Here is a 22,997-nt window from a genome sequence, read left to right as displayed (position 1 = left end):
GAATCTTAAAATATGTAAAAAAACAAAATAAAATATACGTGTTTAAGCGTTTTTTTTCGGAAACTTGACCGTTTTTTAAATAAAAAATAGTGTAATATTTGAGGGGTGGTTTCACCCCCTTGGAAAAATCCCTTCTTGTCGAACCTCTACACCCTAGAATCAACCTGTATGCCAAAATTGAGCTTCTTACGTTGAGTTGATTGAGCAGGGATCGTGATTAATCAGTGAGTCAGTCACTGAAGGATTTTATATATTAGAATAGATTACAGCAACCTCTTTAATCGGAACATATCACATTTTCCTTCTTTCACATTTTCCTTCTTTGAGTAACAGTTTTTTGAACTTGAATGTATAAATCAGTTCCTTGATTTTTAATATCTACGCCTGACGATCATCAGTTTCATGAATTAGCGCTTTCATTAGAAATTGTAACTTTCATTAAAAACATGTAACGCTGCAAAAAGTGAAGGCATTTAAAAAATATGCATAAAATGCTGATTTTCGCATTCCCACCCATTGGCTAGGGTGGCTTCAAAAGTTTAAAAAACGACTCAATAAATAATGTCAAAGTTTTTGCGGTGGGCCCATTTTCTGAAACAATCCTGAGTATTTTTTCAAGAAATTTAGCCGGCGGTCAATATTTGTCAGTTGACTGTCACTGCCGAATAATTAAACATGGATTAGTGTTGGGAAAAATCGGATGAATTCAATCCTCGAGGATTCCAATAATCGGATGATCATCCGAGGAATCCTCGGTCATAAAATTTTGAAACCTGAATAATACTCGCCGCTGGGTGTGAGTGATTTTGCTTGCTGTTTTTAACACACTGTTGTTAAAAATAAAATACTAATTAAAAAAAAATACTATACAAATAAATACTAATTATTTTAAACACTTTTTTAATAATTTTTAAAATGTTCCTGTATAATTTCATGTGGGAAATAAAATTTTCACAGGTTTTGCTTTAAATTGTGCTGGTTTTGTTTCTTTAACTACGTCTTTGAGGCTAATCTGGCAACCTTTCAGCTCACTTTCAGGCCAAATGAAACCAAGTAATTCTAATACGTGCTGCTTTTTAAAAAGGGCTCGTTATTTATTGTTTATTTGTCGGCGGTCGGTCATTGAGATAAAAAATATATTTTGTTTTACTTTTTAATAGCGTACTTTCACCGAAAATAAACTGTAGTACCTAATAAATTGTAGTAGTATTGTCAAATATTGTGTTATTGTGCATATATTAAGTTTTTGTGCGACATAATATCCAGTTTTAAAATTGAATTTACCAACTGTATTGTTTGGGCACAGCTTAACTAATAATCGAAAAAAAAAATGTTAATGATGATTGTTTCGGATTTTCAATCTCTTTCTCTAGTGAACCCTCATAATAGAAAAATATTAACTAATTAAATTTTACTTAAGGCCGAGCTTAAAGGTTGTCGCCCATCAGGACCGGCGGTATATGACGCGGCGCGGCGCCATGTAGAAATTTCTTTTGTCTGCTTGCCATGTATTTAAATGGACCAACGCACATTAGAGCGCGCGGCGCAGAAGCGCGCCGCGCGATGTCCGTCAAGAAGTCGGAAGACTTATCTAGCAACTTTTTCCGTCTCCCGCGTTTCGGCGCGTTGCAGTGAGCGTACTCACAAGGGAAATAATTTTGCATTCGATTTTCAGTTGGCTTTTTGACTAGGAACTAGTGATATGTATCAATGGCAGAATTGTATTTTTAAAGGTAAATTAGGCAAACAGATTTTCATAAAGGAATATGATATTTTTCTAGTCTTCCCTCACTAGAGACAGATGGACGAAATGCCTTTCTACCAAAGATTTAATATAATTGAGGGGTGTAGAGGCAAAACTGGTAATCTCCACTTTTTAACAAAGTGACAATCTCCAATTTTAAATTCTAATTACCTAAATATATAAAAAGATCAGGGTTTTTTTGACCACATGACTAATATACATCAGAATAAATAAGAATTATCAAAATATAATTTGTCTCTCTTCTATGCAAAAATATGAGGAGTAGATATACCCGGTGTTTTTTCTTCTAAACCCTCAATTGAGGAGTGCGTAAAATGTTTCCTTTATATTTTGTAATACTGAAAAAATGATTTTTGTCTTTTATTAAATCTGGAAAAGATGGTAAAATTCTCCAAACTTCTTTTCTTTTTTGTTAATCACCGTATGAGGCCAAACTTTCTCACCCCCCTCTTCTCCTCTTCCTCTGTTAGAAGAGCACAAAAATACGCTTTCGTCCGTACTTGAACTCATTGCTTTAAAAACTAAACTACAGTAAGTAAAAAACACTTCGACTAACTAAATAGCGTTGCCGCGTTTCAAAAGCGCGCCATAGTGGGCGCAGTCCCTTCACAGCCGGAAAAAATTCTCTTCCCAGCGCCGCGTCGCGCAGCGGTCTAGTGGGCGACAACCTTAAGGCTTACAACGAGTTACCTGTCGCTTTAAAAACTGTTTGAAAAGAAATGAAATAAAATATACAACAATATTGTTATTTTTTTTATACTTTATATCTACGTTCCATCACACTAAATTTCGATTATACTTTCATCAGAATATAGTCGCCCAACGTACAACTACAAGCAAAGGTTTTTTTTATAAGAAAACACGTAAATTGAAAATTAAAAATGCAAGTAAAGCAAAATCTCCAAAGCCTTAACCCAAATAAACAACTGTGGTTTTGTCAAATGGAATTTTGAAAGTCGAAAACTGACGTATTATGAATTTTCAAATGTTTCAATTCTGAACTATTACACAGAGAAAAACATTTTATTATTATATCAATGGTTAAAAAACTATAAATCTTAAAATATAAAGTATGGAGAAAAAATCTTTATAATTTAAATATTATAATTAATATATTCCATCTAAACAAAACAAGACAAAAATAAGTAATGTATTTCTGTTCAAAAATGCCAGGTTACTACTCTGAAAACCGACTATTATAGCGAGCGATATGCGAGCAAGTGATTAAACGGTTATCCTCTGTCCTCTATATAGAAGGTTTCAGCATAAATCGTAAATCGCCTGTATCGTCGCGAGCAGCCAGGACGGTACGCTACACCCGATGTTAGTTGCGTGCCGAGTAATGCTCGAGGATCGACAAAAATACTCGAGACATAGCAAGGATATGAATACTCGGATGACCGAGTATTTTTCACTCGAGTCATCCCATCACTAGACATGGATATATGACACCACCTGTTGAAACTTGGATACTGTATAGCCTGGACATCGCAGAATATGATTCCAGAGCATCATATTATTTTAAGAGCTTCGATGTTGCTACATTACAAAAACAGCAGAGAACTTTATGAGTTTTTAAAAGTTTTTCAACAAAAGATCAGTCCGAAACCAATGTGGGATATAGATGGTTATGCTGATATGCAATTTTTGCTGTCCAAAATATAGATGTTTTACTTTCGGTTTTATTAATTTCACAAGAAAATATTTTATATTTGTAGAAAACAGTTTGGCGTGATTTGCTTAATGTGTACTTATGCAACAAAACATTGTTTACATCGGATTCAAATAATTAGAACTTATATCCAATTAAAATCCTATCTTAAATGGTTAAATCTGCATTTGAAATTGATTAAAACATTATTTGTAACGTTTGAAAAAAGTATGTTCTATTCGGAGTAAAAATTCACTTTTTGTGCCTCCCTGTAACGTCGGACTAGCTTTACGCTTGTCCGTCAAACGTACAGCCTCGTCAAAAAAAGTTTAATTTTTACTTCTAATATAACTCCTAATAAAACAATACATTATTGTTCGGAAATAGTGTTAAGTCGAGAATGAAATTAGTGTTATCTAATGTCAAAGTGTAAAGTACTTACTGAACATCGAAATGTTGGTAGAAATTTGGACAGAACTAGATAAATTGGAGTAGGCAGAAGATATCGTCATCAACTGACAACCGTTTCAAAAAAAGATATAACCTTTGACAGCATATATTTTCTGACAACGATTATAGATTCTTGAGAATGAAGATGTAGTGTAACACCAGAAGAACCTAGTTCTGCACTAAAGTTTGCGAATGAAATGTATTCGAACAGCGGATTTTTGTCACTTGTACATAAATTTCAAAATAAATCTCTGCTGTTTAGAGGTTTAATGGATTCAAATGAAAATACTTCATAAATTCCAACATTTTAATTGATATTAATAGGTATGAAGTACCGTTTGATGATAAAAAAACTATTTGTTATAGGTAAAAAATATTTCTACGCGTAAAAAAATGTATTGCAAGTAAAAAATAGTTTTTAACATTTCGACATTTCAAACTACACTTTTTCAAACATCCTTCATATCCTTCAATTTGATAGCTGTTAGTAAGAAGTTTCACTTCAAATATGCACAAATAGTGTACACACAATTTTTTATATCACGATTTATATCACAGGATTAAAGTAAAAAAAATCACTTGATTGAAATTATGCCAACGCTGGTAATTGGGAGCTAGCAATGGTAATTGGCAATTAGCGAGTCCCCACTGTATTCGACATCAATAATTTGTTTACGAAACTTTTACTAAATCTGAAAACATTTTAGGACAGCTTTACGATTTTATAACCACCGAATCCAAGGCAGACAGTCTCATTCTTTACAACCAGATTTACAAGTTTCAAGGTTTGAACGACCAGGCCAAGATATGGCGCTGTTTCAAAGGTGGTTGTCCGGCCACCTGTCAAACGATGAACGGTAAAGTAACCCTGCGTACGGGCCTGCACAAGCATCCCCTACCCACTCGCATTGTCAAAAAATGCAGGGCCGAAGGCAGGGTCGTTAGGAAGCCCTTAAAATAGCCTAAAAAATACATTCAACATTCATACAACAAATACAGCAAAAAAACGGCGTCAGAGATGGAATCTCTTTTATTGATTTATCGGAAAATGGTACAGGGTGGGTCCAAAATAAGTGAAAGTGTTTTAATTGGTCTATATATTTCAACATAATAATTTTTTCATTGTTCTCGACATCTTTGGGGAGTTTTTTTTAAGTTTTTTCGGGAGTTTTTTAGTACTCTTGAATTCTTTTACTTTCAGATGTGGCTGCATAATTTTTTTTGTTTATTAATTTTAATTTCTCACACAATAAATTATGAAAATTAATTTTAATTATACCAGTGGCGTTACTAATATAAACTCAAATAATAAATTGTAACAATTATTGCAGAGTCTGGTATCGCCATATTACGAAGTTTTCTCTATCATTCTATCAAGCGTATGATTTCTTGTCCATGTGGTACACAGGGTGTGTTAAGCTCAAAACGTCAGCATTATTTTAAAAAATTAAAGTTTAATAACTCGGTTATTTTAATTTCCTTTAAAAATGGCTACTTGAAAATATCTTTTGTTCAGAATATCTACCACTTCTTAAAATATTTGCACTTATTTATGCGACGCACTGTATATGCGGGTCAATACAGCCACCATTCCAATAACAAAAAAATGACGTGTGTTAACTTGGCGTCGTAAGTATAAGGTGGACTATATATATACATCAATCCAAAATAAATCAAAAGAAAGATATTCAGGGGAAATGATTATCAAGGCAAAGTGTCAATTTACAGTGAGATACAGAGGCCTTCAAAGAATATAAATTTAAACAAAAACTGCTGTTTTAGATGTTATAATATAATACTCAATATTATCTTTTTAGAATACTTTTATAGTACTCTTTTAATAATGGTTTGGAAAAATAAAAAAAAACTATTCTAGTTAAAAAAGAAGAATGTTTTGAGTTTTCCAAATTTCCAAAAATCTTAAAAATTATATTCTTATTTTTGTGCCTACTATTAGTTACAGGGCTAAAAAAGAAAAAAAAATATTTAATGAGAAATTCAATTTTTTGGATTCACTTTGTTTTGATATAACAACATAATTTTTAGACATTAAAAAAATTGAAAATTGTTTATTGTATTTTTTGTGATTTTTTTTTGGTTAGGGGATGATTTGTTGGAGAAATCGATTAATCAAAGCAAAATATAATAAACGAATTTCAAGATTTATAGAGCTTTTTTATATTTATATAAAATTTTGTTTCTAAAATAAGTTAAGGTTATAACTACAAAATTCTGGATTGCCATGTATATAGTTTATTTTAATATTGTTACAGTTTTTATATATCATTTCTGATCTAGTTTTTAAGTTTTTTACATACAGGGTGGTCCGAACTGTATTCCGGAAACTTCGGGGCATATTCTGCAGATAAAAATAAGTAAAAAACTTCGTTCTAAAATGCTTAGTTTCGGAGATACAGGGTGTAGAAGATTCAATTTTATTTCGATTTTTTCCAAATAATTTCTGAAGTAACGTCAGTATTTGGATGAAATTTGGTGTCTGGGAGTTTTTTGACATGAGAAATTTGATTTTGATGTCAATATAACTCTTATTTGTAGAGGGCGCCACCTACATATGTTTTAACTGTTTTGAAGAGTAATAACTTTTCATCCGTACCTGTATAAAACTACCGGGCTATAAAAATATATAGTTCCCTGATTTTTACGTAAAAATGTCTCTAGGTAAAAATCGCTACGAGCAACTGATCTCAAGATATTTAGAATGGAAATAATCAATACATGTCATTATTGACAAAAAAATAAACATGTTGAGTAGGTAGTTATTTGACTGAAATGATAAATTTGGGAAATTTTTATTTTTTAAATTAATCATAATTTTTTTCGAAAAAATGGTGATAAAACAGTTTCTGTTGAACTTTTGGCACAAAAACATTTCAAATTTATGATTTCAGTCTAATAACTATTTAGTCAAATATTTAATTTATGTCAATGACGACAGGTATTGATAATTTTGATTCCAAATATCTGGAGAACTATTACTCTTAGCGATTTTTACAAAGAGTCCTTTTTTGCGTTAAAAATGTCGTAAATGTATAATTTTGTACTCAGTAGTCTTATACAGGTTCGGACAAAAAGTTATTACTCTTCAAACCAGTTAAAAAATATGTAGGTGGCGCCCTCTACAAGTAGGAGTCATATTGACATCAAAATCAAATTTTTCATGTCAAAAAACTCCCAGATACCAATTTTCATCCAAATATTGACGTTACCTACTTCAGAAATTATTTGGAAAAAATCGAAATAAAAATGAAACTTGTACACCCTGTATCTCTGAAACTAATCATTTTAGGACATACATTTATACGAACTTTTTTACTTATTTTTATCTGCAGAATATGCTGCCCAAGTTTTCGGAATACAGTTCGGACCACCCTGTATATAGGGTGATTCACGGCGATGGCACGTTAGACGTTTATGGAGAACCGGTGATTACATAAGGGCACCTGCTCAATCTTTATAAAATATTTTCAGCCTTACAGTGTTACCGCATCATGTGAAAAGTGGTAGCATCTTTCTTATTTTAAATGGAACACCCGGTATATTATTACATTTTTGGATTTACACTTTCATATCTCATTATTTTACCTATCTCGAATAGTTTTTGAGATAAAAAATAAAACGTGTGTAAAATTGACAAAAAAAACTGATCGTTAATAAGTATTGTTGTTCCTATGTTGTTCCATGTTTCTATACCTAAACCTTCTGGTTTATTAAGTAGAGCTAGTTAAAAATTAATAATTCTATTATTATAGTTTCATAGGCTTGAGATGCGTCGACTTTCTTTAACCTACAAACCAAATTTCAGCCCTCAATATGCCGAATTTATGATTTAACCAATGCTTATTCAAGATCATGTTTTTGTGAATTTTACACATATTTTATTTTTTATCTCGAAAACTACTCGTATTAGAGATTGGCATAGGATAGTATAATAGAAAAATGAAATATGGATGTGGTTTCGAAAAATATAATAATATACCTGGTGTTCCATTAAAAATAACAAAGATGCTACCACTACCAACACTGTAATGCTGAAAATAATTTAGATAGATGGAGCAGGTGCCTTTATGCAAAAATCCAAATTTTCCCAAAAAATCACCGATTCTCCATAAACATCTAACGTGCCATGGCCGTGGATCACCCTGTATATATATTGCAATTATATCAATTTGGTAAATATTGATAAACAAGGTGCATTAATCATGAAAAAAAAATATTTTTTTAGAATTATTTTATATAATATGTATTTTAATGCCTTATTTTTTTGTACGCTTTGGGATAATTTCTATTGTTTAAATAGGTATAATTTTCGGGTTTATTTTTTTTACTTAATAAAATAAAGAGCCTTTAATTTAAATCCGATTTTTATTATTTTTTGAAATAAATTGATTTTTTTTATTATTTGTCTTATTTTTGTTATAGGTACATATACAAATTATGTTATTCTATTCCGGTTTTTTAAACCCAAGGATAAAATAGGTTCTTTATTTTTTGCTATATTTTTAATTTTTTCTAAATTATTTTTTCGACAAAATCCTAAAGTAAACATTATTAGTTTTTAGACATTTCTTTTATATTTGCCTACATAATTTTTCATTTGTTTGTCTATAATCTGATTACTATCAGAAAGACTGTTTTGTCACATTTTATTGGTTATTTTAGTATAAAACAGTTTTTGACCCCTTTGCCTTTGAATGTGTTTTCCGCGTTTATGGATTTAAGGGTGTCATTTAAAGATCAAAATTGTAGTGATGTCCGGTGAAACAGGAAGTGACCGAAAATGATTGAATACGCCAATCAATCCTAATTTATGTCACATACTAACACTAACGTACAAAATATCGTTTATTTATCTGAAACAATGAAAAAGTTATAAGGGTAAGCCACTTTTGAGACGCACTCGGTATATTAAAATCCATGGATAGAAGTAAAGTTATTTAGTATTGTGATAAAACGAACATAGTCTCAAATACTAGTCTTTATTATTCTCAATAAAAATAATAAAGCAAATTGATTTTTTATAAAAAAATCCATTTTTATTCAAAATACCATTTTTTAAAGATATCTCACGTGAGATTAAAGGAAAAAGACAAATGTCAAGATGTCATCTTACAAAGGGAAGAACAAAAAAAACTAAAGAAACGGTAATATTTTCTGCCATATTTACTATTATTAGAGACCAGGGTTGGCCGATATATATCAAGTGATATACAGTGTTTCCCAGAAAAAAGTGCAAGTATTTTAACTGGGTAATATAGTTCAACCCCAGAAACATGCCTATGAGGTTTTTTCGCGAATTTTTTTTCTTCAAAATTTGAGATTTTTTGAAATTTTTTTTGTATTTTTTAGTTTTTAGTTAAAAAACATAATTCTTGATAATATGGCAACATACGTGTTATATTAAATTTACAAGAAAGAAAATCCTGGGATCCAGTGGTTCTCAAAATTTTAGCAAAAAATATTTTTTTTCGGAAATTTTCAATGTAAATAACTCCGTTATTTTGGACTTATTTGAAAAACGATAAAGAGAAAATATGTTTCTTTTATCGAGATCTACCACCCCTTAAAATACTTGCGCTTATTTCTGGGGCACCCTGTATATCATGATACATATCACGATATATATTTGATATTTATTGATTGATATACATATCATGATATATCACAGATTCTTAGGACAAAATTCAACACAGTTTCAAAAACAATAGGCTTTCGATCTTCTAAATTCAATAACTTCAGAATTTGTTCCACTTGTAATGGCTCTTACTACAAAGTCTTCCCAAAGTATAGCCGTTTCTAAAGTATTTATTTTCCGCCCAATTCTAAACAACAAATCACAAGATGGAAATTGGTTGCAATTCCTGACTCAGAGTGGCCAACAACTATGTGAGCAGTTATTCAGTGCAGTAGCGGCAGCTGGTTTAGAAAAAAAATCGAGGTTTGGAATAATTCAATCTAAATTAAGAAATCGTCTAGGCAACGAAAAAGCTAGTAATCTGGTATGTATTTTTAAATGTTTAAATAAAAAATACCAATAAAAAAGCCAAAAGCTTGAATTGGATGTCGTCAAATAATGAACTAGTTGCCTTAAGTGAAGATAATAGTGACGATAATATTCTTGTTCCAAACGACTAGTTTTTTATTATATATTTGAGGAAAAATGTAACTTTTTTGTTTTGTTTTTGTGTTTTGAAAGTGTTAATTTTGGTAAAAACCTCAAAACCAAAATTTCTACCAAAAAAAAGAAGGTATTTTGTATTTTAGGTTTTTTTGTATTTTAACTGAGGAACAAAATCTTAATTTTTGACATACATATATCGGATCTGACATATATCCGATGTTATGATATTTTTCCCAACCCCTGTTCGAGACATCTCTAATTTTATTCAAAATATTTTGTACGTACGTAGAAAAGCTCCGATGTATATAAATTATTAAAATTTAATTTACAGAACCTTGTCCACAGGAACCTTGACCCAGGAAAAATACTATCGAAGTGGTTTTGCTGTAAGATCCATCCGATATCCGAAACTAATGCAGCCCTTTTTAGGTATAATTTACTTCAGAAAAGGCCAAAAGAGACCGATCATGGTGATGGGCGAATTCGAGTACAAGGTCGAACGTCAAACCACCCTCACCAACATGAGCTGGTGCTGCGTGGCTAAGGAGAAGCACAAGTGCAAGGCCCGAGTGATCACCTTCCACGACCATGTGATCATCAAGCGCAAGGAGCACAATCACCCGCCCACGTTCAAGGGCGACTGCGCCATGGAACCGAAGAAGGTCACCATCAGCCACGAGCCGCACAGAATCTTCACTAGGAGGTCCGTTGAGCAGAAGGTCATCAAGAAAGGAGGCGGTAAAAAGAGCAAGAAAGCCAGGTCCTATGTGGTCGAGTACTTCTCTAATTTTGAGGAAAGTGACTGAGCGATTCGTTCTTTTTTGCCCTATGGTGAGTTAATCTTTACTAATTGAAGGGAGAAAATCGTGTATACAGGGCGACCCACTATTATTAAATATATCTTTTTTTTAATATACAGTATAATATTTCTGTTTAATACGCGTATTTGTCAGATTATGTTTTTTTGGACATTTAATGCTTTCTCAAAATTATGATATCAAAAATTGTTCATGTTTCTTTTTAACTGAAAGTGCTGTATAATAAGTGTGCCCAAGTTGTTTTACTTGCAACTAGCACGACCACATTGATATTACTGACTTTAAAATAATACATAATTTGTAAGTGGAATGGGATGATTTTTTTAAAGGACCACCCTGTATATTATTGTAGTTTTGGTTTTCTTAAGAGTCTATTTCACTAGTCCGAAAAAGTAGCAAAATAAACATTCGGCATTTAACGTTTTATGTAAAACTGAGTAGGTATTTTTACACAAATGAAAATAAAAAGAATAGCATGGGAATATAAAATATATAGGGTGGCGCACCTCATTCGCCTCGGTTGAGTATACGAAAACGGAAAGATGTAGAAACAATATATTGGGGTATATTTGGGAAGGCAATGTGCATAATTTAAAATTATTTTGACACCAAAGTTATATTTTTTCTAACGGAACACCCTGTATTTTATTTCATATTTGGATCCGTGGACACAAAATAGGGCAAGTATTATAAGGGTTAATATACAGGGTGGTCCGAACTGTATTCCGGAAACTTCGGCAGCATATTCTGCAGATAAAAATAAGTAAAAATGTTCGTATAGATGTATGTCCAAAAATGCTTAGTTTCGGAGATACAGGGTGTAGAAGTTTCATTTTTATTTCGATTTTTTCCAAACAATTTCTGAAGTAACGTCAATATTTGGATGAAAATTGGTGTCTGGAAGTTTTTTGACATGAGAAATTTGATTTTGATGTCAATATGAGTCCTACTAGTAGAGGGCGTTTACAACCAAACCAAACCAAACATTTTTCAGTAAAGTTTATTTCCCTACCTTTAAACTCAGCACAAGAATTAATTCTGAAAAGTAATGTACGAGTGTTAATAATTTAGTTTATAATCATCTGCTGATGATGCTAACATGGTTAGCGAAACGCGCGTCCAGTGTAAAAGTAAAAGTGTAAACATAATTAACCCTTATAATAAATGTTTTATTTTGTGTCCACGGATTCAAATATGAAATAAAATACCGGGTGTTCCATAAGAAAAAATATAACTACTTTGGTATGGATCTTAGTTCTGAAACACCCTGTATATTTCAAAATAATTTTAAATTGTGCCCATTGCCTCCCACATATACCCATAAAATATTTTGTTCCTATATCTTTCTGTTCTCGTATAATCAACCGAGGCGAATGAGGTGCGCTACCCTGTATTTTTTCTTATAAAACACACACCCGGTATTTTATTTCATTTTTGGATTTCTGGGCCCAAAAAAGGCATTTATTATAAGGGTTAAATGTGTTTAAAATCTTTGGTTTTTGAGATATTTGAAGATATTTGAATTTGCATGGTACAATATAATCGATTATTAACACCCTGTACATTACATTTCAGAATTAATTCTTATGCGGAGTTTAAAGGCAGAGAAATAAACTTTACTGAAAAATGGTATTGCTCTCTTAAATTTATACAGGGCTATCAAAAGTTGCCGATCTTTTTTAAGGATATATTTTATATAAAAACTTCAATTACAGTTAAGGGTTGGAACCTTTGGTGTTACACAGCAAAATAAAAACACTAAATCACCACAATACACCAAAATACTTTTACTTTTACACTGGACGCGCGTTTCGCTAACCATGTTAGCATCATCAGCAGATGATTATAAACTAAAGAACTTTAAACTTTAGTTTATAATCATCTGCTGAATTATAAACTAAAGAACTTTAAACTTTAGTTTATAATCATCTGCTGATGATGCTAACATGGTTAGCGCAACGCGCGTCCAGTGTAAAAGTAAAAGTGTTTTGGTGTATTGTGGTGATTTAGTGTTTTTATTTTGATAAAAACTTTGTTATTTCAAGTGTAACACCCCGAATTTTTTATAATAAATCGAAGCAGATTCAAATGCTCTTTCAAACTATGTTAGGGTTTCCTATACCTTATCTAGCTCAGATTTTGAATAAAAAGCGATTTTTAAATAAAATTGCAATCAAGATGGCTGGTGTCGCCATAGCAATTTTCTAGTGACAGTAAGTATTTGCTAGTCAACATTGGTTTATGGACATTATTATTTTTTATAATTTATAACAGTTTACTTAAATTTACCTACAATAGTTTAATAAGCAAGTATTCATGATTTCAGAGCAGTTTCTGCTGGTGAAACGAATAGATATGTTACTAGTGATTTTATTTTGTCAGTAAAATTGCCTCTTGGCCTCAAGGACTTATGCTTAAAGATATCCAAATAGGAATCTTTCTGATAAGCGTTCCTTTGAAAAACTACTTGTCCTATTTCGCAGAGCTGGTAGTGTGGTTTCTAAAAAACCTATTAGGCGGAAACCTGTCGTTGGAAGTGAAGAAAATGAATTTGCCATAATTGGCTCTTTAATAGAAAATCTACATATCGACAAGTCATCGTAAAATAAATCAAAGAACTACTTCTTCGTTTTTCTTGATAGAATAATAACTACATATTTAATAAATATTATTTATTAAATTATTGTAGGTAAATTAAATAAACTGTATTAGCTACTAACTGTCACTAGAAACTTGCCATGACAACACTAACCTTCTTGATTGCCATTTTATTGAAAAATTGGTATTTATTCAAAATCTGAGCTAGTTCGGTATAGGAAACCCTAATATAGTTTTGAAAGAGCATTTGAATCTGCTTCGAGATATTTTAAAAAATACAGGGTGAAATAAAAAAGTTTTTATGTAAAATATATTCTTAAAATAGATCAGTAATTTTTATATCCCTGTATAAATTTAAAGAAGCAATGACATTTTTCTGTAAAGTTTATTTCTCTATCTTTAAACTCAGCACAAGAATTAATTCTGAAAAGTGATGTACAGGGTGTTAATAATCTATTGTATTGTAGCATGCAAATTTAAATATCTTTAAATATCTCAAAAACCAAAGATTTTAAACATATTTAACCCTTATAATAACTTTTTGGGCCCAAGAATCCAAAAATGAAATAAAATACCGGGTGTTCCATAAGATGAAATATAACTTTGGTATGGATCTTAGTTCTGAAACACCCTGCATATTTCAAAATAATTTTAAATTGTGCACATTGCCTCCCCACATATACCCATAAAATATTTTGTTTCTACATCTTTCCATTTCCGTATAATCAACCGAGGCGAATGAGGTGCGCCACCCTGTATAACGTATATCTGTATTTTTCATAATAATTTCGATAATAAACGCATATAAATTATAAATACAATATTTTTTTATTAACTTTTCTACAGATTTACAGATATGAGACATCTAGGAACTAAATGCAGTGGAAAATTCAACAGAATACAGAGTAGCGCAAAATACAGAGTAGCGCGTGAGTTGTTTTGGAGGTGGTTTTTAACTGTTTAATATAAAGCCGTTTTTTTGTATCGTTGGTTGAAACTGCTTCTTAGTTTTATTTCATATCTTTTTCGGTAATCGGTTAATGAGGTGTACTTTGTTTTTTGACATTTTAAATTTTTGGGAAATGTGGCGCCCTTTCAGATTTGGCGCTACAAGCCTTGGCTTGGTCGGCTTGTACTATAATCCGCCTCTGATCTTACAAAGGGAAGAACAAAAAAAAACTAAAAAGAAAACTTTTGTATGTACGTGGAAAAGCTCCGATGTATTTGCTGTTCGAGACTTAATAAAATAAAATTTACAGAACCTTGTTATTTCTTTATGTGTCGACCCAGGAAAAATACTATCGCAAGTAGTTTTGCTGTAAGCTCCATCCGATATCCGAAACTAACACAGCCCTTTTTAGGTATAATTTACTTCAGAAAAGGGCAAAAGAGACCGATCATGGTGATGGGCGAATTCGAGTACAAGGTCGAACGTCAAACCACCCTGACCAATATGTGCTGGTGCTGCGTGGCCAAGGAGAAGCACAAGTGCAAGGCCCGAGTGGTCACCTTCCACGACCATGTGGTCATCAAGCGCAAGGAGCACAACCACCCGCCCACGTTCAAGGGCGACTGCGCCATGGAACCGAGGAAGGTCACCATCAGCCACGAGCCGCACAGAACCTTCACTAGGAGGTCCGTTGAGCAGAAGGTCATCAAGAAAGGAGGCGGAAAAAAGAGTAAGAAAGCCAGGTCCGATGTGGTCGAGTACTTCTCTAATTTTGAGGAAAGTGACTGAGCGATTCGTTCTTTTTTTCCCGATGGTGAGTTAATCTTTAGTAATTGAAGGGAGAAAATCGTGTATACAGGGCGACCCACTATTATTAAATATATCTTTTTTTTAATATACAGTATAATATTTCTGTTTAATACGCGTATTTGTCAGATTTTGTTTTTTTGGACATTTAATGCTTTCTCAAAATTAGGATATCAAAAATTGTTGATGTTTCTTTTTAATTGAAAGTGCTGTATAATAAGTGTGCCCAAGTAGTTTTACTTGCAACTAGCACGACCACAAACGTAATATTGATATTACTGACTTTAAAATAATACATAATTTGTGAGTGGAATGGGATGATTTTTTTAAAGGACCACCCTGTATATTATTGTACTTTTGGTTTTCTTAAGAGTCTATTTCACTAGTCCGAAAAAGTAGCAGAATAAACATTCGGCATTTAACGTTTTATGTAAAACTGACTAGGTATTTTTACACAAATGAAGAATGAAATTTAAGATAAAGCCATAGTATAAGGAAACTAGTAGTTTTACTCCTTGTCAAATCCTTTGTTCTTTTTCTGCCACTTTATATGACCTTGTTCTCGCTTCCGTAGCCGACGACGTAGCTATATAGTCGTGGTCTATTAACTAGGCTAAGTATAGACGTGGCACTCGCCATAGTTTCACAGATATGTTTTTAGGAAAATATGAGTTCACAATAAAATAAAATAAAAAAAATGATCATCGAGTAAAAACTTGCTTGAAAACAGAATATTTTCACATTTTGTGTAGGTAACAATTCTTCTGTATCTGAAAATCTTCAGAGATTTTCTATGACTTTTTTTTATTTAAAGCAAGTTTAATTTTCTGTAGATAACTGGATTCGGCATAAAATTATGCTATAGTACACTGTCTTTATTTAAAGCACACTGCGGTGTTGCCAATCTATTTCTTATTTACTAAAACTTTGGTTAAAAACATTATATACGAAAAGTGGTAAAAAACTAGAGTGAATATAACTTTATTAATACTTTGCTATGTTTTCTTAAACATGAAGGATATCGGAATAAATTCGTGTAGAAAAATTTACTTTATCATATACAGGATATTTTTTATGGCGTCACCAAAATCGTAATATTTAAAAAATGTTGTATCTCATTTTTTTTTAATTGCAACACTTTGTATATTATTTTTCTTTCAGATGTAGAATTAAAAGGTGAACATTTTTTGACAAGACAAGATAGACAAAGATCATATTAGGTGGCTTTGAAAAAAATTTACTGTTGAAAGAGTCATATGTAATATAAGACTCCGAATATCTGCGACAGCGGTAAAAATTTAGAAACACTTTAAATTAATAAAAAAAATTTTAATTCTGCATCTGACAGAAAAATAATATACAGAATGTCGCATTTAAAAAAGTTGAGATATACATACATTTTCTGGTAATTACATGTCAGGACAAAAAACATTTTTAGATAAAGAATCTAGTGGGCAGCTGTAATTTTTTTAGGAAAAAATCTAGTCGGCCGCTTTTTCGTCACTTTTTAGGATGTTTCGGCCGCTTTTTCGTCACTTTTTAGGATGTTTCTAATATTGTTTTATTTGACATTACCCTACTGCAATACGTTATTATCTAGATTTTTTTTTTTGTCACGTTACACGGTAAGTAAATCTATTGTCGGCCCCAAGGGGCAAGACAATAGTTTTTAGCTATCTTCTCAAGTTCAATACTTTTCTCATTATGTTGCATGTTGCGAGAATAACTGACTTCTGAAGTTGTATGTAAAGATTTTGGTTAAGTTCCAGTTTTTTCAGATTGTGAAGGAGCTGCTTGGGGATTTCTCTCAGTTGATCCAATCACTTAGGCACCACTGACACCCTATCCACTCCCCAGACCTCTTTCATATCCTGTGCTAGTAAGGTATATTTGTCGATCTTTTCTTGATGTTTTCGGTTGACATTTGTAGGGGCAGGGACAGCGATATCAATAAGATAGATTTCTTTTTTGAGTTTGTCCAGCAGACATATGTCTGGTCTGTTATGTTGCACAGTCCGATCTGTTAATATTTCTCTATCCCAATAAATTTACAAGCATCATTCTCTAGGACGCTCATTGGGACATAATTATAATATGGAATGCGCTCGTTAATGCATTTTTACTTCAAACTAAGTTCTGTATGTATTATTTTTGCTACATTGTTATGTCTGTCGGCATACTCTCTTCAAGCTAGCGTTGTACAACTACTAATAATGTGTTCTATATTCTCGTTTCCTTCTCCGCACATTCGGCATACAGTTGTTTTAATTGTGGGGTCCTTTATTATATATTTTAGGTATGATCTTGTGGCTATTACTTCGTCTTCAATTGCGCACATAAATCCCTCTGTCTCTGGGAAAATCGTTCCGTGTGTTAGCCATGCTACTGAAGCTGGCTTATGAATGCTGTCCAGATCAAGTGTGTTGAGGTATCGGCCATGTAGCTCTTTTCCTTGCCACTTGCTTTTTTGCAGGGCTATTGTGTAACCAGCATCTATATTCATTTCTTTATCACTAAGATTCGGAGGCGTCAATTTTTTATCTGTTTTGCTTATGGTATCATAGAGGCTTGATGTTGATGCTATCGTGTGGAAGTACGTTCGTAGGTTTTTAATTTGTTTTTTATGTTGTAGTCGCAGATCCATGACGCCTCGCCCCCCTATATCTCTTGGAAGATGGAAACGTTCTTTACATGCTTTTGGATGATGGGATCGATATTTTGTATACGTTGTTCTAACAGACCTGTTTAGTTCGTCCAGTTCTGTAGGGGTCCATTTATTGATTCCAAAGCTATATGTTATGTTGGCATTACAAATGTATTTGTAGCTTGGACTTTATTGCTTCCGCAGAGCTGGGTCTTCATGACAGCATTTAATCGGGTCTTGAATGTGTTCTTTATTTGATTTTTCATTTCACTGCCATTAATTCCCTGTGACTGTATAAACCCTAGATATTTGTATGTTTCATGTTTATCCATAGATCTCACAGTTCCTCCTCCTGATTCTTCTAGAAGGATGAAGTCATCTGACTGACACCATTTTCCTCTTTTCATATGGTTTGTTTTACATTTTTCTAGGCCAAAGTTCATTCTTATATCATTGGAAAATTCTTCAGTTGTTCTTATAAGTTTATTTAGACCATTTTGTGTGTTGGATATCAGTTTGATATCATCCATATACATAAGGTGACTCACATTTTCTTCAGATATCTTAAATCCACTGTCCGTGTGGGTTAACATGCTGCTTAATGGATTTAATGCAATGCAGAACCAGAGGGAACTTAGTGCATCACCCTGGAATATTCCCCGTTTAATATGAATCGAAATGTCTGTGGTCTGGTTATTCAATATCAGGTTCGTTTTCCATGAATTCATAAGGCTTTCCAGTAGTGTAACAATTTGTGTATCGATTTTGTACAGCCTAAGACTCTCTATCAGCCAGGAGTGGGGCACGCTGTCGAACGCTTTTTGGTAGTCTATGAATGCTGTATGCAGGTCTCTTTTATTCTTTTTCGCATGTTCCATGATTACTGCGTCGATTATTAGTTGGTCTTTACATCCCTGAGCCTTCCTCCTACATCCTTTCTGTTCTTGAGTCATCAGATTATTGGTATCAATATGTTCATATATTTTATTACATAAAATACCTGTTAGTAACTTATAGAGTGTAGGCAAACAGGTTATAGGCCTATATTTCGATGGATCGCTAGAAGATGTCGTGGTTTTAGGTAAGAGATAGGTGTTGCCTTCTGTGAGGAATTTTGGTATGGTGTTCGGCTGTTTAAGAAAGTCGTTAAGTATTGCTGCTATCTTCTCATGAATGCATGTTAGTTTTTTATACCAGTAGTTTTGGAGCTTGTCTGGTCCCGCCATTTTCCAGTTGTGTGTTCCTGTTAAGCATCGTCTTACATCTTCTTTGCTAATATTTTGTGCAGGCATCTTTTGAACGTTGCTCATTCGCTCTGTTTCACGTCTTATCCATTCTGTATTTTCTTTATGTCTGACAGGTTCTTCCCATATCTTACACCAAAAATCACGAGTTTCCTTTGCTGTGGGTGTATTATTGTTATGCGCTTGATCGTATGGATTTTGGATCTTTCTATAAAATGCTTTTTGATTGTTTTGGAAAAGTTTATTATCAATTCTTCTTTGGTATGCTTCTTTATATCTGCGCATTCTGTTGGCATATATTTGTAGTCTCTGCTTGATGTAGTCTAATATTTCCGCTGCTGTCTTGTTATAGTCATTTTTATATTTATCTATTATGATGTTCACCTTCCTCGTTACTCTTGATGTATGCTTGGTCGACGTTGTATATTGTGTAAGAATGCCTATATCTTTTCTTATCCACTCAATTTTTTTCTCCAATCTAGTTTGCCATGCCGGTTGCCTTGATTTGGATCTGGTACTGTGAGCTGTTGTGGTGGTTTGGTTATGCATTTCTGTTATTGTGACCGCTGCTGAATAGATGTAGTCGTGCAGAGTAATGATATCATTACAGTCATTAATGATATGCGCTAACACGTTGTTTACGGTACTTATTATGTTCTTTGTTTGATTTGAAGTTTTTAGTCTGGGTATAGTAGGTCTCATTCTTGGATTCATACCACTATATAGAAGGATATTTTTTTGAAGTGTCTGGAATGTTCTGGTTTCCTCGGTCTCTACAATAATTGGTTCCCCGCTCAATTTCTGTTACTTGGTCTTCTGCGTTTTGTCTATCTTCGTGTTCTTGATCCCTTGTATCTATTATAGGTTCAGAAGCCTGAGTGGTGTTCAATCCTAGTTCTTCAGCAACTTCTTGACGGATCTTTTTAGTTGTGTCTGGATGTAGTCGATTTTTTTAAAAAAGCTGCCTTCTTTGATCCAGGATATTTTGCATCGTCTTTACGGCAAGCTCTGGAAAGCTGCGGATCATTTCCTCATGCAACCTTTTCCCGTATGGTTCAGAGTTTGTTTCCATTTTTGTGATGTGCAAGTAAGAGCGGTAAAGGTGAGTATTCATCTCTTCAGACCATCTAAAACGCGTCTTCTTACTTGTATTTCTGACCTCGGGAATGGAAAGAGCATCAAGCCCTTCATCATTACTCGAGGTTGGAACAGGTTCAGATTGAGAGTTGTTCAGTCTATTCCTAGGTATCGCCGCGGTGGATTCCATACACAGGGTAGTGGCACCTGTCTCACTACTTTCTGCGCCAGGCATAGGATTATGGCGTGTCCGAACAGAGGTGCCCTGGTCCTCCGTCACGCCTCGGAACTGTATTTTTGTTTTTACAGCGATTATATATCTCAACTGGCAGGGTGCTAGCCTGTCAGCCGGTGGTTTCTTCCTCTCGCGTTGGCCTTCTCTGTTGGTACTTTGTGTTGTAGTACCTTTGGATAAGTTCAAGTTAGCTTTTTATAGTGTACAGAGAAGTTTCCAGGAGTCACCACTTGGAGGTGCGAGTAGGAATTGACAGGAGAGGCTATTTGTGACGCATACACTGCCCATTTGACCCCCTTATCTAGATTATTATTATTATCATTATTATCACTAGATTCTTAATCTAAAAATATTTTTAGTCCTGACATGTAATGCTTTACATTTTATTTTTTAATTTCAAATCGGTGAGTTTTATAAACAAAAATACAAGAAATATAAAAATTTTCTAAACAAACTAAACTATCCAAATTAATTTTTTTGCATGTGTTTGATAAGATTTTTCTTTAAATTTCGTTAACAAGAATGATAGGGGTAGTTTATTTCAACCCCTTCCACTCATTTTAAAAAAGTGAAAAAATTACCAGAAAGTGTGTTTTCATAACAGTAATGCTTCCATAAAATTTCATTAGTCTATCTCTTTTCGTTTTCAAGATAAAAAATAAGAACATTATTTTTCCGCCATCTTTGTACCGCGATATCTCCCTAATGGTTGACTTTTGACCCAATGTTTATGAAGCAAACTACCCTTTATTTTGAACAAGGAATCACCCCCTGAAGTTTTTCGCATTTGTTTTGAAACACCCTGTATAATTTATATGGTTTTGTAACAAATTGCTCGCTATTTTATGGCAAATGCTGAAGCTCTGCAAACCTTAATCAAAGCACGTGTATTTGGAATTTTGGTTTCACCCTCTTGGAACTGGGATTTCGAAAAATCCCTTCTTATCGAACCTCTACACCCTAGAATCAACCTGTATGCCAAAATTGAGCTTCTTATGTTGAGTGGTTTGAGCAGGATCGTGATTAATCAGTATGTCAGTCACTTAAGGATTTTATTTATTAGTATAGATTTATTAATATCTCTGAAACTATCAATACAAATTTAATAATATTTTAGGATTATGTGAAGTCATCATAAAGGAAGGTGTTTCATTTAAAAAAAAACATCCCGGTCCACTCACACTTTCTGAGTCACCCAATATTTTTCTGAAATACAAGTACATACTTTAGGTTTGCGTTTATACAAAATTACGAAGTTTTTTATTATAGCTACAGGTGCCCGAACGCACTGTTGCAGGACTCTATGAATATGTTTTTATTTCATATTATGAATGGACCCAATTATTCGTTCAGTTTTATTTTTCTCTTATTCAAAAAATATATTTTAAATAAGTTTTTATTATTGCAAGCATATTGTGGAAAGAGAATTATTGTGACAATCTCAGAGAAACTTGATATATGGCTCTTTCGAAAAAGTGAGTCGCTCTGTATATGGTTTATAAAGTTTTCTGTATATCCTAATAAATTCCTAATTTTTTATTATTCTAATAAAAAAATAGGTTTGTTTTGGAAACCTACACTTTGTTATATTAATATTTAGTGTTTCTGAATTTTATTAAATACATGTTAGGTCAGTGACCCAATTAACGCCATATTAAAGTTTGCCCTGCCACGCCGTAGTCTCTTAAATATTCTCCAAAATAATTTCAATTTGGTAATTATTTTCTCCAGGTATATTAGAAGACAAGGTTAGTTAGTTTTGGTTTGTTTTCTCTAAGAATTTAAATTAGTGAAAAAAATATATTCGGTTGCAATTGGCGCTATTAAGAACACCTTGTCCCAAATAACGCCAGTTGTAATTTCGATGAAGAAAAACATACCAGAAGGCTATAAAAGTTTTGTTTTTCTTAAATGTCAAAATAAACAAATGAAAAGTTATACTGTTTAGATAGTCCTACACATTCCTCGTGAATGTAACGATTGCATACAACACAAAGACGCATGTCGAGGACATGATCTTCTTGGTAAATAAAGCCAAATCAACTTTCTTGGGTATTAATATTGTCGCGACCCTGGTTTAGAGGGTTGCGGCTAGGGACGTTTTAGGTATCGAAGATCATTAAAACATCATATACAAAATATAAATTTATTATAGAATTAAATGTATGAGTTTATTTCGGAGAAATGTCAAGTAGAATATCTTTTGGCCAATACAATATACTAAGAGAAAATATATAGAAAATTATAAACTTACTTTACCGTCATTATAATACTTGGAGAACTCAACTCAACTAAACAGCATGACTTCTTGTTTCATTCTCCCCGAGAGCCGAGACTCTCTTCTGTTTTACTTTAGAATTATTCTACATATTGATATTTACAACAATAAGAATTAAACAAAGTTCACCTTCAGATCTTAGTGTGACGTCAACTTGTTCTAGTTTAATTCTTATTGTGCAAATATTATGTTTATAGAAATATATTTTATTTACTTTTTATTGACAATATAGTTTTCTTCATTTAATTCCGTATAGTTCCTAACAACGCCAGTGGAAGATTTTTTTCACTGGCGTTATTAGGTGCATATTATTTAAAAAGATTGGGGATAAGTTTTCCCTGT

The 22,997-nt window shown here is 32.8% G+C and overlaps 1 protein-coding gene across 8 annotated transcripts in view; it reads left to right on the top strand.

The window, feature by feature from the left end:
* The window catches only part of LOC115879249 (protein tramtrack, beta isoform-like), a 200,474-nt gene that overhangs the window by 122,751 nt on the left and 54,726 nt on the right, over positions 1–22,997 (top strand). Inside the window, exon 4 of one of the 8 annotated variants that reach the window (XM_030896018.1) lies at positions 14,783–15,184. The exons of 5 other annotated variants lie outside the window; for them this stretch is intronic. In XM_030896018.1, coding sequence (XP_030751878.1) covers positions 14,783–15,159 — 377 coding nt within the window. In that variant the 3' untranslated portion in view covers positions 15,160–15,184. Of the gene's footprint in view, positions 1–4,573; positions 4,888–10,434; positions 10,827–14,782; positions 15,185–22,997 lie in introns of those variants that run through there. 2 more of the 8 variants (XM_030896028.1, XM_030896081.1) reach the window with 2 other exon arrangements.

Source organism: Sitophilus oryzae, unplaced genomic scaffold, assembly GCF_002938485.1.
Source record: "Sitophilus oryzae breed Bouriz unplaced genomic scaffold, Soryzae_2.0 scaffold_1067_pilon_pilon, whole genome shotgun sequence".
Classification (NCBI taxonomy): Eukaryota; Metazoa; Arthropoda; class Insecta; order Coleoptera; family Curculionidae; genus Sitophilus; species Sitophilus oryzae.
The sequence above is the reverse complement of the archived record's forward strand: the minus strand, read 5'-3'. Positions and strand labels throughout refer to the sequence as shown.